This window comes from Carcharhinus amblyrhynchos, chromosome 20 (assembly GCF_965287045.1).
Source record: "Carcharhinus amblyrhynchos chromosome 20, sCarAmb.v2.hapA, whole genome shotgun sequence".
Lineage (NCBI taxonomy): Eukaryota > Metazoa > Chordata > Chondrichthyes > Carcharhiniformes > Carcharhinidae > Carcharhinus > Carcharhinus amblyrhynchos.
The window spans coordinates 19,850,394-19,868,016 of NC_137343.1; the positions used below are offsets into that span (position 1 = coordinate 19,850,394).

The 17,623-nt window shown below is 46.3% G+C and overlaps 1 protein-coding gene across 2 annotated transcripts in view; it reads left to right on the top strand.

The window, feature by feature from the left end:
- Positions 1-17,623, top strand: part of ttc28 (tetratricopeptide repeat domain 28) — a 723,607-nt gene that overhangs the window by 663,236 nt on the left and 42,748 nt on the right. For both annotated transcript variants that reach the window (XM_080208201.1, XM_080208202.1), the window contains 4 exons: positions 1,778-1,957; positions 4,028-4,748; positions 10,283-10,407; positions 11,455-11,686. In XM_080208201.1, the coding sequence (XP_080064327.1) occupies positions 1,778-1,957; positions 4,028-4,748; positions 10,283-10,407; positions 11,455-11,686 (1,258 nt within the window). The remainder of the gene's footprint in view (positions 1-1,777; positions 1,958-4,027; positions 4,749-10,282; positions 10,408-11,454; positions 11,687-17,623) is intronic.

A 17,623-nucleotide genomic window follows, 5' to 3' on the forward strand; every position in this document is an offset into this window, starting at 1 on the left:
ACCAAAACTGCACACAGTATTCCAGGTCTGTCCTGACGTTTCAGTGTCATGCATGGATCTTGACTGGGGTCGCAAGCTAATCTCTCCGTCTCCAGTGGTCCAGTCCCGCTGCGCCCCTGCCAGCTGTGTTGCCCGCTACTTGAAGAAAGTTAGCTCTTTCAACTCTGGCCAACTCTTTCCTGTCTTCTCCATGCCTCTGTCCCCTGGAGTTTAGATGAATGGAAGATAACCTAATTGTAACAAATACATTTCTTATGAATTTAACAGGGTAAGTGCTGAGAAAATGTTTCTCTCTGTGACCATGGCTTAACTTTCCCCTGCTCAAAGAGAGAAGATGGGCTTGAGAGCAATTGTATTGGGCTTTTAATTGTATATGTCAATTCCATATACCTTCCTTATGCTTCCAGTCTTATAGATAGCCCACTGGATTGTGTGGCATTTGACTGATGTATTGCTGCTTGTCCAAGAGGGTTCTGGGCCAGCACCCTGCAGAACAGTGAGCCCATGCAGATGTAAAAATAAGGCTGAGAGAGGCATGTCATTTGTGGTACCCTCAACGCCTGAGCTCATACCCTCCCTCTTGAGGCCCACGTCCTCTGTCCATTCATTGAGGTGAGTGTGAGCAGCTGAGGGTTCATATACCCTGGTGCAGAGGGTGAGGTACCCATTCCCTTGTGACATTGCAGGGCAGTCCTGTGGTGCCCACCTTGGGCAGTGTCTGCCCTGAAGGCTTCCTCTCATGCCAGATTCATTTCCTTGCTTGCCCCCCTCCTCTGCTGGAAAGAGGATAACCTTCCTGACCTCCACATGATCAAGGGGGGGCACCCAGGGAGGTGTCACTGAGGTTGGGCACTGGAGGTCCCTGTCTTTTCGGGCCACCTTCTCAAACGAGGGTAAGTTGCTGTCTAAGCTGCCTTGTAAATATAGCATGACAGCGGGACACACCCCATGCAACCCGTCTCTACAAGCAAAATATTGGGAAACTCTTGGCTGCATATTTAATGAGACCAGAATTACACAATACCACGCGTTTCTCCAACAGACTCATGACAGGAAACACTCCCTGCCCTGCCCTCGTCCCACCGTGGGGTTTAACCCCAGAAGGGATAATTCTGCCCTATGAAGCTGCTATTCTTCCACCTGCTAAGACTAAGCAACTGAACTCAACAATGGTAATAGGGTGGCATGGTAGCACTGCTGCCTCACAGTGCCAGGGACCCGGATTTAGTTCCGGTCTCGGGTAACTTGCTGTGTGCAGTTTGCACATTCTCCCCATGTCTGCGTGGGTTTCCTCCGAGTGTTCCAGTTTCTTCCCACAGTCCAAAGATGTGTGGGTTAGGTTGATTGGCCATGCTAAACTGACCTTCATGTCAGAGGGATTAGCAGGGGAAATAAGGGTTATGTGAATCGGGCCTAGGCAGGATTGTGGTCGGTACAGACTTGATGGGCCAAATAGCCTCATTCCATCCTGTAGGGATTCTGTGATTCTAATAGGTTTTACACTGAGCTCTCAGTTCTTATGGTCTTATCGAGTTTGGGGTGAGTTGTGCCAGACCGTGGCTATGCTGTTGGCGAAGAGTTGGATTTGATAAGATGGTAGACGGAAAGAAGGAAAAGCCAACTTTTATTAACCATGATGTATTCAGCTCGCACATATTGTGAGTGTCTGATTCCAACACTGGCAGTTAATAGTAACTGCTGATATAGCTGTTTCACAAAAGAAATGGAGATTTATATATAGACAAAGATAACAATCTTTTTTCCATTGATTCTTCAGGGATTGATGCATTCCAGTGGACCTGTTGGTCGCCACCGTCAGCTTGTTTTGGTCCTAGAAGGGGAATTATATCTCATTCCATTTGCTCTACTGAAGGGAAGCTCCTCAAATGAATATCTCTATGAACGGTTCAGCATCATCGCTGTTCCTTCCATCCGAGCCCTTCAAGCAAGTCCCAGGGTAGGAGTTCTTCAGGATCCTTTTGTGCTGTTTCTTTTTCACGTGCTGGGGATTTCAAAAAAGCTTGTTCCAGAAAGACTGGACAATCAAATAGGTTTTAAAACCACTATTTACGTGTAAGTTTGCAGCCCCTGTGTGCTTGTCAACGATGTTGTCCAAAGATCCCAGTTTTCATCTGTTCCTCCAACGTCTCCATTCTGTTCAATACAGGATTTCATTGCTGAGCCTGCCATTCTCTTCCCTTTCTCAGTTGTGGGATATGGGCAGCACTGGCCGGCCAGCATTTATTGCCCATTCCTTTCCTGCCCATCACCGTGAATCCTCATCTTCATGCTCAGACAGCCTGGTTTCCTTCCATCCTTCTGGTAATAACTTTCTACCTGTGCTTCAGGCTCTTCAACAGGATCTGCTTGTCTCCCTGGACAATGATAGCACAGTGGTTAGCATTACTGCCACACATTGCCAGTGTCCTGGGTTCAATCCCCGACTCAGGTCACTGTCTGTGCGGAGTCTGCACATTCTCCCGGTGTCTGCGTGGGTTTCCTCTGGGTGCTCCAGTTTTCTCCCACAGTCCGAAAGGTGTGCGTTGGCCATGCTAAATTCTCCCACCGCGTACGCGAATAGGTGCCGGAGTGTGGTGACGAGGAGATTTTCACAGTAACTTAATTGCAATGTTAATGTAAGACTACTTGTGACACAAATAAATAAACTTCAAACTCCCTAATGATCTGCCTAAACAGCAGAGCTCCCTCCCTAACAGCACTGTGGGTGTACCTGCATCCCATTGGTTGTAGCAGTTTAAGAAAGTGGCTCACCACCACCTTCTCAAGGGCAATTAGGGATGACGCCCAAACCCTGTGAATGAATAAAAGATGAACCATTGATATCCTAAGAATTGATTGCACATTCTGTCCGCCCACAAATGATGGCCTGGAGTTATCATAGAGTCATACAATCATAGAATCCCCAGAAAAGGCCATTCAGCCCATCAAGTCTGCACTGACTCTGTGACAGAGCATCTTATCCAGGCCGTCGCCCTCATTCTATTCCTGTAACCCCATACAATTCCCATGGCCAGTTCATCTAACCTACACATTTTTGGAGTGTGGGAGGAAACCGGAGCACCCAGAGGAAACCCACACAGACACAGGAAGAATGTGCAGAGTGCACACAGACAATCACCCAAGGCTGGAATCGAACCTGGGTCCCTGGCGCTGTGAGGCAACATTGCTACCCACTGTGACACCATGCTGCCCATTCTTGTAGGATTCGCCAATCTTGTACAGCTGTAACATCCACTGACCATGTCTGCACATCTGTATTGTGCTGCAGGGATTGCCAACTCCCAGGAATGCCTTCACATGGACTATGGTACAGTCCTATAGTACTGGACAGTCAACTCTTGACCCTCCCTCTAATTAACCTTCCTCAACCCCTTCCCTAACTCTTACATTTTACTAGATTTCTCGAATGCAATGTTCTCTTTCCATTGTTTACCTCTCGGTTAAACTTAACTCTGTGATTCCTATCCAACCCTGCCCCTGTCCTTATGTAGACCAATGTGGTGGAATGAAAACGTTTACCCTCAGCGCCCTTGTGCAATTCCTATTGCCTACAGTAAAGCAGCATCAATAAGGGCCCAGCAAGAGACACAAAACAAAATAGGCGGCCTCACAGGAACGTCAATTTAAAATAACCAGCTTGTAAACAGGGCATAAAACTAAGGCTCCATTATCCATCTTGAGTGTAACATTCAATTTTTTCACACAGAGGGTGGCGAGTGTCTGGAACAAGCTGGCAGAGGTAGTGGTAGAGGCGTTTTTTAGAAAGCGTTTAGATAATTACATGGGTACAATGGGTATAGAGGGATAAGGGCCAAATGCGGGCAATTGGGATTAGCTTAGGGGTTTTTTAAAAAAAAAATAAGGGTGGCATGGACACGTTGGGCCAAAGGGCTAGTTTCCATGCTGTAAACCTCTATGACTCTAACATTAAATGTTGGTGATTTCTCTTACTTACTGCATGAAACATTTAAACTAAATATTTGCGTTTGTATCTTTTTCTGTACAGTCCCACCTCCGGAAAAGCACGTCCGTGTGCAACTCCTCTACCTCGATGGCAGCTGTGATAGGTAATCCCAAACTCCCGTCCGGAGTGATGGACCGTTGGCTCTGGGGTCCCATGCCTTCCGCTGAGGAGGAGGCCTACATGGTTTCGGAGCTCCTGGGCTGCCAGCCCCTGGTCAGCACTGCTGCCACCAAGGAAAGAGTGATGAGCACGCTGAGTCAGGCAGAGTGCATCCATTTTGCAACCCACATCTCCTGGAAACTGGCTGCTCTGGTCCTCACGCCAAATAGTGAGGGAAGCAGCCTGACGGGCAAGAGCTCGATGGGAAACAGCTACACGATTCCAGAGTCTTTGCGGATGCAAGATGATGCCAGTGACGTGGAAAGCATAACCGACAGCCCTCCCCTGCAAGAGTTCTTATTGACAGCCGCAGACATTCTGGAGTTGCATCTCCCTGTCAAGCTGGTAGTCCTTGGCTCCTACCAAGAGTCAAACAACAAAGTGACAGCGGACGGTATCATTGGGCTGACGCGGGCTTTCCTCGCTGCTGGGGCACACTGTGTTTTGGTTTCCCTTTGGCCGGTGCCTGTGGCTGCATCTAAGATGTTTGTGCACACCTTCTACTCCTCCCTGCTGAATGGAATGAAATCCAGTGCCGCCCTTGGAGAAGCCATGAAGATTGTCCAGAGCAGCAAGCAGTTTGCACACCCTTCAAACTGGGCAGGTTTGTTCAAATCCACCCGGCTGCATGAACCTACAATTGAATCTTGCCTTTTGAATATTGGTATGTTCTGGGACTGGGATGGTCAAAAAGACCAGATTTTGCAAGAATACGTTAATAGACGCTTTGTAAACAGAAGGTGTGGCTGAGATGACTGAACGGAAACAAGGAAACAACAAAAATACACTGACACCATTGAAGTCAGTAAGAAGTATCACAACACCAGGTTAAAGTCCAACAGGTGTATTTGGAACCACGAGCTTTTGGAGCGCTGCCCCTTCATCAGCTGAGTCCTCACCTGGTGTTGTGAGACTTCTTACTGTGCCCACCCCAATCCAATACCAGCATCTCCACATCATGACTACACTGAACCCAATTGACATGCTCCTATTGTCCACATACTCGCTTGTATTTGTGGGCAGCCAAGGATCTAGGACAATAAGATAAAAGCAAAATACTGCAGATGCTGGAATCTGAAACAAATAACAGAAAATGCTGGAAAATCTCAGCAAATCTGACAGCGTTTCTGGACAGAGAATAGAATCAACGTTTTGAGCCTGGATGACCCAATCTAGACTCAAAGCATTGGCTCTAAGAGTGGGATTTTCCAGCCACTTGCCCTAAAGCTGGAAAATCCTGCCCGAGGTCAACAGATCACTGTCAGTTCCTGTGGTGGGCAGGACAGGAGAATTCCACTCTAAGGATCTAGTACACTGCGTGGTAGGGAGCAATGGGAGGAACAAGTACAGTGATCAGCTGTCCTTTGGAATTAGGGAACCTCTGTGCAAGTCTTCCCTTACACATTATTTCTTTTCAAATGTTTTAGGGAGATTTTAAATAAGTAAAACAAAGTTTGTGCATTAGTCACAAATAGGCTTACATTAACACTGCAGTGAGGTTACTGTGAAAATTCTCCAGTCGCCACACTCCAGTGCCTGTTTGGCTACACTGAGGGAGGATTTAGCATGGCCAATGCATCTAACCAGCATGTCGTTCAGACTGTGAGAAAGCACGCGGAGGAAACCCATGCAGACATGGGGAGAACATGCACACTCTGCACACACAGTGACCCAAACTGGGAATCGAACGCAGGGACCCTGGCGCTGTGAGGCAGCTGTGCTAACCACTGTGCCACAGCTCCTACCAACTAATGTGCTCCATGTCCCAGTGGAGCCTTGATTATCCGTCAGTTTTTATTACCTGCCTGAAGGAGGGAGTGAGTGCTCCTTCCAATATGACAGATACTGGAGGTTTCACAGAACTGGGGGAAAGGCTGTAATACACACCAGGGCATTTTGTTTCAAGGAAATCAAATTAATTAACTAAATTAATTAATTAAAAGGGACATAAAATGAACAAGCTGAAGTGGTTATCACTGTTACTGATGGTGCATACTGTAGGGAGATGAGCGCGTGTCAGAAAGTACCTTAAAAAGAATAGGGATGAAGCTCATTCATGCCTGTAGTGCAAAATGGGCTGATAGTGAACTGACAGCTAGTTTTAGACCAGACGTAGTCGTTTTAACAATTGATTGCGATGATTTAGAATGGCTTGCTGATTTTCCATGAGATGGTTTTAGATATCTGCTGAAGTCCAATTTTCACCCCCACCCCCCCACTGGATCATAGAATCCCTACAGTGCAGAAGGAAGCAATTTGGTCCATCGAGCCTGCACCGACCGTAACCCCACTAATGTACCCTCTTAGTTCCCCTGATACTAAGAGTCAATTTAGCAAGACCAATCCACCTAACCCGCTCATCTTTGGACTGTGGGAGGAAACCAATGGACACATGGGGAGAATGTGCAAACTCCACACAGACAGTGACCTGAGGCCAGAATTGAACCCGGGTCTCTGACGCTGTAAGGCAGCATTGCTAAAACACTGTGTCACCCATTGGAATCTTATATGGAAACATAGACGTGTGGCACTGGCATGACGGTAAGCAAGTTCCAAATTATTATTCAACCATACAAATGGGTGGCACTGCAGCCTAACAGCGCCATGGACCCAGGTTTGATTTCTGACTTGGGTAACTGTCTGTACGGAGTCAACACGGGCGGGATTTTCTGGTTTTGGAGCGAATGTGGCCAGAAAATCCCACCCCAGGAGTTTCTGCTTCGGGTGCAATCAGTCACGCAGTCGGGTCACACACTGGGCCTGATTTTACCATTTTCATTCTAAATGCTGAATCTGGGCGTAATGCAGATCCGACGTAGAAATCTGCTACCAGGCAGCCCCATACACTCGCAGCCATCCCCAGTCTTATTCATGCTGAGGGTGGGGCTTAGCGTAGCTGGAAAGATCGGAGCTCTGAACCGCGCATGCGCAGTTAGAAAAAAAGTTGAATAAGTGCGCGCGTTTCAGATCGCCCCCGAGCCTCAGAAAGCGGAGAAAGCAGCCCGGGAGCAAAAGGCGGGAGCAGTGGTGCACACACACACATCGCTGTCCCCCTTGTCCACCCCTCCCACTATCCACACACATCACTGTCCCCCTTATCACCCCCACCCCCACCAATCACCACCCGTGCCCCTCTCCCCCACTCCGTTCACCCACAGAGCTGAGCCACCCCCCCCCCCCCCAACCAGAGAATGATCTGACTCCCCTTCCCACCATTGCTCTGAGTCAGAGAGAGCTGTTGGAAGCTCTGAACGTGCTCTTCAGCAGCTGGAGCGCCCGATTCAGACTTTTATTTAGCAGGTCCATTATGGCGCGGTTCCGGATTGGCAAACGCGGGGGTAAAGGGGGAAATGCTGATAAAATTGGGTGAGCAGTTCATTCATTCAATTTTAATGTACGCAAATGTATTTAAATTGCCGTTGTGCCCACTTTGGGCGTGAATGGAATCGCCGCCATTCCCGGGTTTTAGTAAAGTGACAATCCGTGCAGACGCAGGTGCGGATCGCGTTAATGGCCTTACACCCGACTTTATCACATTTTCGCGCCCGTTTTTGGGCATGAGACAATGGTAAAATCCGGTCCATTGTGTTCGTTTTGCAGAATTTATTTGCAATTTCTTTGCTTCGACTTATTTGCATATCATTGAATGCAAAATCTGCCCTGAATCACCACAATCATGCAGCATTTTACAATGCAATTTCAACAGAAAAATCAAATTGAAAGATAGTCCTTAATGTAGTGGCAACCTAGTGCAGCTTTATTAATGCAGCGTATAATGGATTCGTCTCAAAATAGAAGATTATTTTACTTAGAGTGCCTTGTCCATCATTTGTGAACAACTCAATTTGAAATGACTGGAAATGACTTAAAAAAAAATACAGAACCATTTACCAAATTCATTGTTGTCCAAAGGGGCCACATCTTCAAAAATTGTTTAAATGCTTTTAAAACTCATCCTAAAAAAAAGCTCGATTTTAAGAAGCTACATGGTGCAATAACAAAAACTTGCAATGGTGATCAGTTCAACCTTGGGGTGCAGCCAGTTTGGTAAGCGGAACCAGATTCTCACACCATGTCTTTTTAAACCAGATCAATGAACCCAGATTTGCACTGATTAGAATGCAATTTACACTCAAAAATCCTCCAACTTTAGCTCTGGACTGGGCAAATTGCAATGATTAAAAAAAACAGCGCTAACTAGTGGAAATTTCTGGCCAGAATGATATGGAACATCTGTTAGATTCAGTTGAACGTGGAAATGTCTGGCTGTTTGGTCTATTATACCCACAGGAAAAGCTGGATTGATGTAGGTTTCTGCACCATTGAACAATTATGGGGCAGAGCTATTCCTAAAATCTAGGTATGAGTATGAACTAAAGGAAAACATGTTCTTTAATCGAGGGTGACACCAGCAAAGCAGCATTTATAGTCCGTTCCAAATTATTATTCAACCATAAAAATGGGCAGCACAGAGATTGGCGCCGCTGCCTCACAGCGCCAGGGGCCCAGGTTCCATACCTGGTTTGGGTCACTCTGTGTGGAGCTTGCATGTTCTCCCCATGTCTGCACGGGTTTCCTCTGATTTCCTCCCACAGTCGGAAAGACGTGCTGGTTGGGTGCATTGGCAATGCTAAATTCTCCCTCAATGTACCCGAACAGGCGATTTTCACAGTAACTTCATTGCAGTGTTAATGCAAGCCTACTTGTGACAGTAATAAATAGAGAAAAACAACCACTCACATTGGGGCTGGCATTCTGTGTAGATCTGATCTGATCGGCAAGTTCCGTTCCCTGAAGAACATTAGCGAGACAGTTGGATTTTTAATATCAATCTGCCAAATCTTTCTGCTCGTTTTCTCCCTGTTGATAAATTACCAGATTTATTTTTAATTTCACAGCTTGCATTTAGAGTGGCACAGTGGTTCGCACTGCTGCCTCACAGCGCCAGGGACCCGGGTTTGATCCTGGCCTCGGGTCACTGTCATTGTGGGGTTTGCATGTTCTCCCCGTGTCTGCATGGGTTTACTCCGGGTGCCCCGGTTTCCTCCCACAGTCCGAAAGACATGCAGGTCAGGTTGATTGGCCATGATAAATTGCCCCTTCGTAAGATCAGTGAACGCACATAATGGTTGACCAGTACATTGTGTGAGTCAGGTGACAAGCAGGAAAGTTCTGAATTAGCTCAAATTTATGGGGGGGCACGGTAGCACAGTGGTTAGCTTTGCTGCTTCACAGCTCCAGGGACCATGGTTCGATACCTCGAAAGGTGTGTGGGGTAGGTTGATTGGCCATGCTAACATTGCCCCTTATTGTCCTGAGATGCATCAATTAGAGGGGATTAGTGAGTAAAATATGTAGGGATATAGGGGTAAGGCCTGGGTGGGATTGTGGTCAGTGCAGACTCAATGGACCGAATGGCCTCTTTCTGTACTGTAGGGTTTCCATGATTCTGTTATGCACCATGCAAGGCTGGAGACCAGTCAAAAAGAACATTTGGATAGTACAGTATGTAGATAATAGAACCATAGAATCCCTACAGTGCACAAGGTGACCATTCAGCCCATCGTGTTTGCACTGAGGCAAGGATAATACTTTCAGTTATACATGAGCTGAGAGAGGGGTAAATGGGTAATGTTACAGGTGGAGCCAGGCAGTGTGTTGGAGAGCATATGAGGCCAGAAGCTCATTTTGGTAAAATATAATCACCAATATTACATTGTGATTTGAGTCACTTTTAGATATTGATCAGTGTCATATTGCATTATGTATAGATATTAAAGTTACCATGCATGATGTAGAAATTATTGCATTAACAGTATTACTGCAGAGTTTACAATCACTATTTTATCGTGATTACAGTTGACATATAGTCGCTGTTGTACAGAAATTACAGTCACGGTTTATTACAGAGATTACAGGTCACCATTATACAGGCATTAGTTACTATACATTATTCAGGATTTCAGTCACGATGCATTATGCATGGCTTATAGAGCTGTTTTGTATGATACAATCACCGTACACACTGATATTTTCTATTTTTTTTACTCTAGCCTGGTTACAAATGTCAGTTTCTATTTACCGAAATCTCTGAACATTTAATCATCCTGTCGTCTAAAGCCTGTTCTTCTTTCGCAGGATTCACACTCATTGGAAACGATGTCAAGTTGAACAGCCCCTCATCCCTTATTGGCCAGGCTCTGTCTGAAATCCTTCAGCATCCAGACCGTGCCAGAGATGCTCTCCGTGTCCTGCTGCACTTGGTACGTTGTGTATCTGGGAAATAAGCGACCTCGAGATATGAGGGGATAGGGGGAAGGAGGGAGGAGGCACCTTGCTCTCTGTTGAATCTTCCAATATTTCAGCCTCAGAGAAAGATTATTACCAAACTGAAAATGGGGGTGTGTTTAGCTCAGTTGGCTGGATGGCTGGTTAATGATGCAGAGCGATACCACATCATGGGTTCAATTCCCATACCTGCTGAGGTTATTCATGAAGGCCCTGCCTTCTCAACATTGCCGCTCACCTGACGTATGGTGATCCTCAGGTTAAATCACAACAATTTAGCTCTCCCTCAAGGGAGAGCAGCCTATGGTCATCTGGGACTATGGCGGCTTTCCCTTTACATGCTTGGAAGTTACAAAATATGGTTGAAGCTTGAAATATATCGCCACTCCTTCGCAGTTGCTGGGCCAAAATACAGCATTGGAAAAGGCCATTCAGCCCATCGTGTCTGCACCAACTCTAGAAAGACCTACCCTGCTAGTCATATTCTTCAGCCTTACCTCTGTAACCCTCTAAATTCATCACTTCCAAATATGTATCCAGCACTTTTAAGGAAGGATGTGAAAACCCTAGAGAGAGCATGCCAATGAGATTTACTAGAATGATACCAAGAATAAGGAATTTTAGATAGAAGAAAACATTTGTGAAATTGGGCTTAGTCTCCTTGGAGTCAGGAAGATTAAGAAGTGATCTTGTTGTGATGTTCGAAATTATGAACACTTTTGACGGGTAAAGAAAGATATTCTGTTTCTATTAGTTGGTATGTCGAGATGGCCAGCAAGAGAGCTAGCAGGAAGATGAGGAGAAACTTCTTTACTCAGAGTTGTTGGGATTTGAAATGCACTACCTGGGAGAGTGGTGGAGGTGGATTCCATAGGTTTCATAATTATATGAGTTTGCGTTATTTGGCATTTTCACGTATTTTAATCAACCCATTTAATATGGATAACGTATCCTCTAGAAATAAATAATAGAGTTGAACTTGTTTGAGAAATGGAAAGTCAATTGTGGCTCTGTTACCTCAGGTGGAGAAGTCGCTCCAGCGAATACAGAATGGCCAACGGAATTCCATGTATACCTCTCAGCACAGTGTGGAGAACAAAGTGGGCGGCGTGCCAGGGTGGCAGTCGCTCCTTACCGCAGTGGGATTCAGGCTTGATCCTCCAGCCAGTGGACTTCCAGCAGCCGTCTTCTTTCCAGTGTCTGACCCTGGAGACCGGCTGCAGCAGTGCAGCACGACACTCCAGTCACTCCTCGGTAAGGATAGCTCACTGCATTGGCCTTTCACCCGACCTATTTTTCTGTACTGTGCATTTCCAGAATGTGCTCTTTCCATTTCACATTTGCAGCATCTGTGTATTTTTTAAAAGCAGTAGCACAGTGATATTGTCACTGGACTGGTAATCCAGAGACCCAGAGTAATGCTCTGGGGACCCAGGTTCGAAGCCCACCACAGCAGGTAATGAAATTTGAATTCCATAGAAATCTGGAATTGAGTCATGAAACCATTGTCAACTGTCGTAAAAACCCATCTAGTTCACTTGCATCATTGAATCCTACAGTGCAGAAGGAGGCCATTCAGCCCACCAAGTCTGCACCGACCGCAATCCCACCCAAGCACCATCCGCATAACCCATACATTTATCCTAGCTAATCCGCCTGACACTAAGGGGCAATTTAGCATGGCCAATCCACCTAACCCGCACATCTTTGGACTGTGGGAGGAAACCGGAGCACTTGGAGGAAACCCACGCAGACATGGGAAGAATGTGCAAACTCCACACAGACAGTGACCTGAGGCTGGGAATTGAACCCAAGACCTTGGCGCTGTGAGGCAGCAGTGCTGCCCAGGATTAATGGCCTTCAGGCAAGGAAATCTACTGTCCTTACCTGGTCTGGCCCACATGTGACTCCAGACCCTCAGCAAAGTGGTTGACTGTTAAAATGTCCTTAAATTGGCCTAACAAATTCAAGGGCAAAGAAGGATGGGCAATAAATGCTGGCCCAGCCAGTGATGCCCACATCCCATGAAGGAATAAAAAAATACTTGACAGATGAAGAGCAGCAATTCTGCAAGAAAAGAAATGACTCAATGTACAAGTCATAGTGTTGTTCCAAAACAATCTAAAAATAATCAACGCTGCATAGCATTCATTACATTACACAGTGTGCCCGTGAAAGGAGCAATGTTCCCTTTCAAACACTCCAAAGTTAGTTACAAGTTTAGAGCAGGGAAAATTTTCCAGCTTATTTCCCCAGTAAGCACTCTCAGGTCATGGGTAACACAGATGTGATGCTGCTAAGACCCCCTTTATGTGGTATTCCCTGGTCAGCTGCCCACAGTTGTTTCAAGCTCAACGTTCTGTTTACACGGGTCACGCCACTGATTCATCACCGGACAACGAAATGAGATAGGCAACAGCTTCATGGTGATTGGCTTCTCTTGCACCCAGGGTGCCATTATCTGCACTTGTGTGGCTGTTGAGGTGCCTGTGGGTGAGCTGTTTCCTGAACTGAAAGGGGTTCTACTCAATGATATTTGAGTTCAGATCTTCTGTGATGACAAGACACAGGTTCCATAATTCTGTGCCCATTACCCTGGCAACTCACAATGCCTACATCCTGCGACACTCCCAGAGGCCAAGGCAGTTTGTCGCCACCAGGCCGTCTGGGTGGAAGGTTCCGAGGTCCCGGAAAAGGTGCTTTGTGATGTCACTCCAGCACACAAGGATAGAAATGGAGGAGACGTCATGCCCTCCACAGCGGTGGTAGTCGAGAGGACCACTGGGCTGCTGAAACTGAGGCTCAGATCAGGGGAAGTATTGCAATATCTTTGGGGTGTTAGTTATAGGCTACTCTGAGCTGCGCTCTGCACAGTCTGGCTTTGGCAAGGGGGTACCCTCTGGAGGGTGAGGAGACAAAACAGATCCACATGCTATGGAGGATGACTCAACTGATGGATCTGACGAGGAGCCCGGGCGGGCACAGAGTGAGGATGTGGAAGCAGATATGAAAACCTTTAGGGCGCCAGGGACAGAGGGACAAGCCAGACATTTGTGACGAGCCATCCCAAGTCCCCAAAGTCCATTCACAGCCTATGCCTTGCCCTGCACCTATGGTAAGCATTAAGAATACTCAGACCATTAAAACAATCTTTATCTCATTGTGTAAAGTAACAAAAAGCAAGCATTAATGAGTTAATTTTTGCGGTTCCACCCGCTGTGGAAATCCTCACGGGCAGGGCAGACAATTTAACAGACCAGTGTAAGGTCCATTGATCTCCAGTGGAAATTTCTGGTCTCGGGGCAGGTGCGACCAGAAACTCCTGCCCACGTACTTTGGTGCTAATATTCACACTATGAGGAAAGTTTACAATGCTGAATGTGATAATGATATTCACACTATGAGGAAAGTTTACAGTGTTGAATGGGAATAATAATATTCACACAGTAAGGAAAGTTTACAATGCTGAATGTGATAATGATATTCACACTATGAGGAAAGTTTACAGTGTTGAATGGGAATAATAATATTCACACAGTAAGGAAAGTTTACAATGCTGAATGTGATAATGATATTCACACTATGAGGAAAGTTTACAGTGTTGAATGGGAATAATAATATTCACACAGTAAGGAAAGTTTACAATGCTGAATGGGATAATGATATTCACACTATGAGGAAAGTTTACAGTGTTGAATGGGATAATAATATTCACACAATAAGGAAAGTTTACAATGCTGAATGGGATAATGATATTCACACTGTAAGGAAAGTTTACAATGTTGAATGGGATAATAATATTCACACAGTAAGGAAAGTTTACAATGCTGAAGGGAATAATGTCACTTGTGTGAAGGTCCTGTTGCATTCAAGATGCCTTAAACTTACTTTTCTGGGTGCTCTTGGTCCCCTCCCCACCCCTCCACCTACCTCCCTCACTGGCAGTATCTTTGGAGGCAGTCTGCTGGCTCTGCTGTTGTATTCTCCCTTGGCAGTTATTCTCTGGCCTGTGGGGCCTGAGCAGGTATTGCCTGCGAGGGAAGCCCAGCACCATGGTTGGGTACTCCTTATCATCTCAGCTCGCCCGATGATGTGTGGGTTAGGTGGATTGGCCATGCCAAATTTCCCCTTAGTGTCAGGAGGACTAGCAAGGGTAAGTGCATGGGGTTATGGGGGTAGGACCTGGATGTGAGTGTGCTTGATGCAGACTCGATGGGCCAAATGCATTGTAGGATTCTATGATTCTAGAGGCCAAGGTCACTGGTAGAGGGGTGAAGGAGCTCTTGTCTGGAGGACCCTGAGAGGACCCACAGAGGTGACAGGCGGCTCTCCCACCAAGTGTGAGAAATGTTTGGACCTTTCTGCTCATCACTGATGGACGTGCACCTAGCAGTAAGACAAGGTGCCTCATCCATCCCTCACAATGACGGTGACCTCCTGAAGCGATGGTCTGTCTGAGGGTTTTCTGGCCTGAGTGCAAACCCAGGAGCCCCTGATTCTCTTCCCAAAGCTGCGTCTTCATGAGAGCTGCCACTTTCAGTGGAGGAGGATGTGTGCTTGGTTCCAATGGTCAACGCAGAGCTCATGTTTCACATGGACTCCACCTTGGCAGAGACCATGGCGGAGCAACTTCTTCACTCAGAGGGTGATCAATCTTTGGAATTCTCTATCTGTGGAAGCTCAGTCATTGTATGTTCAGATTTCTGGATATGAATGACACCAAGGGATATGGGAATAGTGTGGGAAAGTGGTGTTTAGCTAAATGATCACCCATGATCTAGTTGAATGGTGAAGTGGGTCCAGTGGGCTGAATGGCCTACTCCTGCTCCTGTGTCCGTATGGACTTGTGACTTAAGACCCACAGCAATGTGTTAACTCATAAATCATAGAATAGAATCATAGAACCCCTACAATGCAGAAAGAGGCCATTCGGCCCATTGAGTCTGCACTGACCACAATCCCACACAGGGCCTGTCCCTGTAACCCCATGCATTTACCCTAGCTAGTCCCCCTGGAACTAAGGGGAAATTTAACATGGCCAATCCACCTAACCTGTACATTTTTTAGTGTGGGAGGAAATCAGAGCACCTGGAGGAAACCCATGCAGACACAGGGCATGGGGAGAATGTGCAAACTCCACACAGACAGTGACCCAAGCCGAGAATCGAACCTGGGTTCTGGAGCTGTGAGGCAGCAGTGCTATCCACTACTGTGCCACCCAAATGTCCTAGCAAGTCATTTAGTTCAAGGGTAATTACTGATGGGTAACAGATGGGCTGGCCTTGCTAGCGACACTTCCCATGAAAGAATTTAAAAGGTTCCTTTGAACATCCAAATCTTTAGAACCCCAGAGAGTGATATTGCCCAACTGTCCCCAGTGACTATTGTGAAAAATGGATCCATTTTTCTGCCGCCACCATAAGCTCTCCCCTTTTTATGACAACCTGCAGCTCATTCAGAAACTTACTGTGAAGTGCAGGCCTAGCTCTCTGCGTGCTCACCTATTCAGATCAGGAAGGGGAACGACCATTGCAAAGCCCAGCCAGACCCTTATTCACGTCTGTGCAAAATCCTAATTACTGACAGCATTGCAAAGTTCAACGAGAGTGGGGTTTTCTTGGGGCGGCATGGTGGCACAGTGATTAGCACTTCTGCCTCACAGTGCCAGGGACCCAGGTTCAATTCCAGCCTGGGGTCACTGTCTGTGTGGAGTTTGCAAGTTCTCCCCGTACCTGCGTGGGTTCCTCCAAGTGCTCCGGTTTCCTTTCACAGTCCAAAGATGTGCAGATTAGATTGATTGGCCATGCTATATTGCTCCTTAGCGTCAGGGGATCAGCAGGATAAATATGCGGGATTACGGGAATAAGGCCTGGGTGGGATTGTGGTCGATGTAGACTCGATGGGCCAAGTGGCCTCCTTCTGCATAGTAGGGATACTGATTCCTTTTTCCACCAATTTTGTCACTTCACTCCACCTTTTTTAAACTCATTGACTTCCTGGTGGGATGCTGTTCCACAGGTTTCCCCTCTGGTACTTTACCCAAGTACTTGTTTTTTGGTTTGAGGCCTGTTAGTGTTTGCACAGTATTCAACAGTGGGGGAGGACTAAACAGGCAAAGCTGATTTTGTCATTGCCCGATGTCCACAGATGTGTCTTTTCTAACAGCTGTTGCTGAATAGACGACTGGAACAGCCTGATTTTGTTTTAAACTTCATTTATGCTTGCCTGGCAGGATAAATTGGCATGTTCCACAAATCTAGTTGAAATTTAGTACGGACCAATGATCAAAAGCTGGGATTCTTCTATTTTGTGTTCCTTAAACTCCGTGGATAACTTTGACAGATATAGAACTAGCACTGATGTTTCTATTACTGTATCTGACTCAAATCAAATAGCCAAATTGTTATGCTTGTGAGGGTGGAATGGGAAAGGTGGTAGGTGGGGGAGAGCGGGCATCTGTAGACCTTAATTGTGGAACTGTAGGCAACGGAAAGGGATCTGGAGTCTCAGTCATGAGAAAGGCTAGCATTTGTGGCTGACCTAGTACATTGCATTTCCCAAAGTGCTCTTTGATAGAATTATTTAATTTTAATTATAATATATTAATATAAATCCTATCCTTTGTGGTTCTAAGGGGTGGCACGGTAGTACAGTGGTTAGCACTGCTGCTTCACAGCTCCAAGGTTCTGGGTTGGATTCCTGGCTCGGGTCACTGTCTGTGTGGAGTTTGCACATTCTCCTTGTGTCTGCGTGGGTTTCCTCCGCGTACTCCGGTTACCTCCCACAGTCCAAAGATGTGTGGGTTAGGTTGATTGGCCATGCTAAGAAATTGCCCCTTAGTGTCCAGGGATGTGTAAGTTAGAGGGATTAGTGGGCATAATATGTAGGGATATGGGGGTTGGACTTGGGTAGGATTTGTGGTCGGTGCAGAGTCGATGGGCCGAAGGGCCTCTTTCTGCACTGTAGGATTCTATGAGTCTAAGATTCTATGGTTGTTGGTGGAGTCATTACACTGCCAGTGCTATTACACGTTGAGAAATGCATTGAGCTGTCTCATACTGCGACATTCCTTCCCTGCATTACATTTGCTTTTAAAAAGTGCTTTAATTTAAAAAGAAACATATATGTAATGCAGCTTTGTATTTGCATCAGTGAGGATTCCTTGGAGGTCACAGTGCCAAGTAATAATGA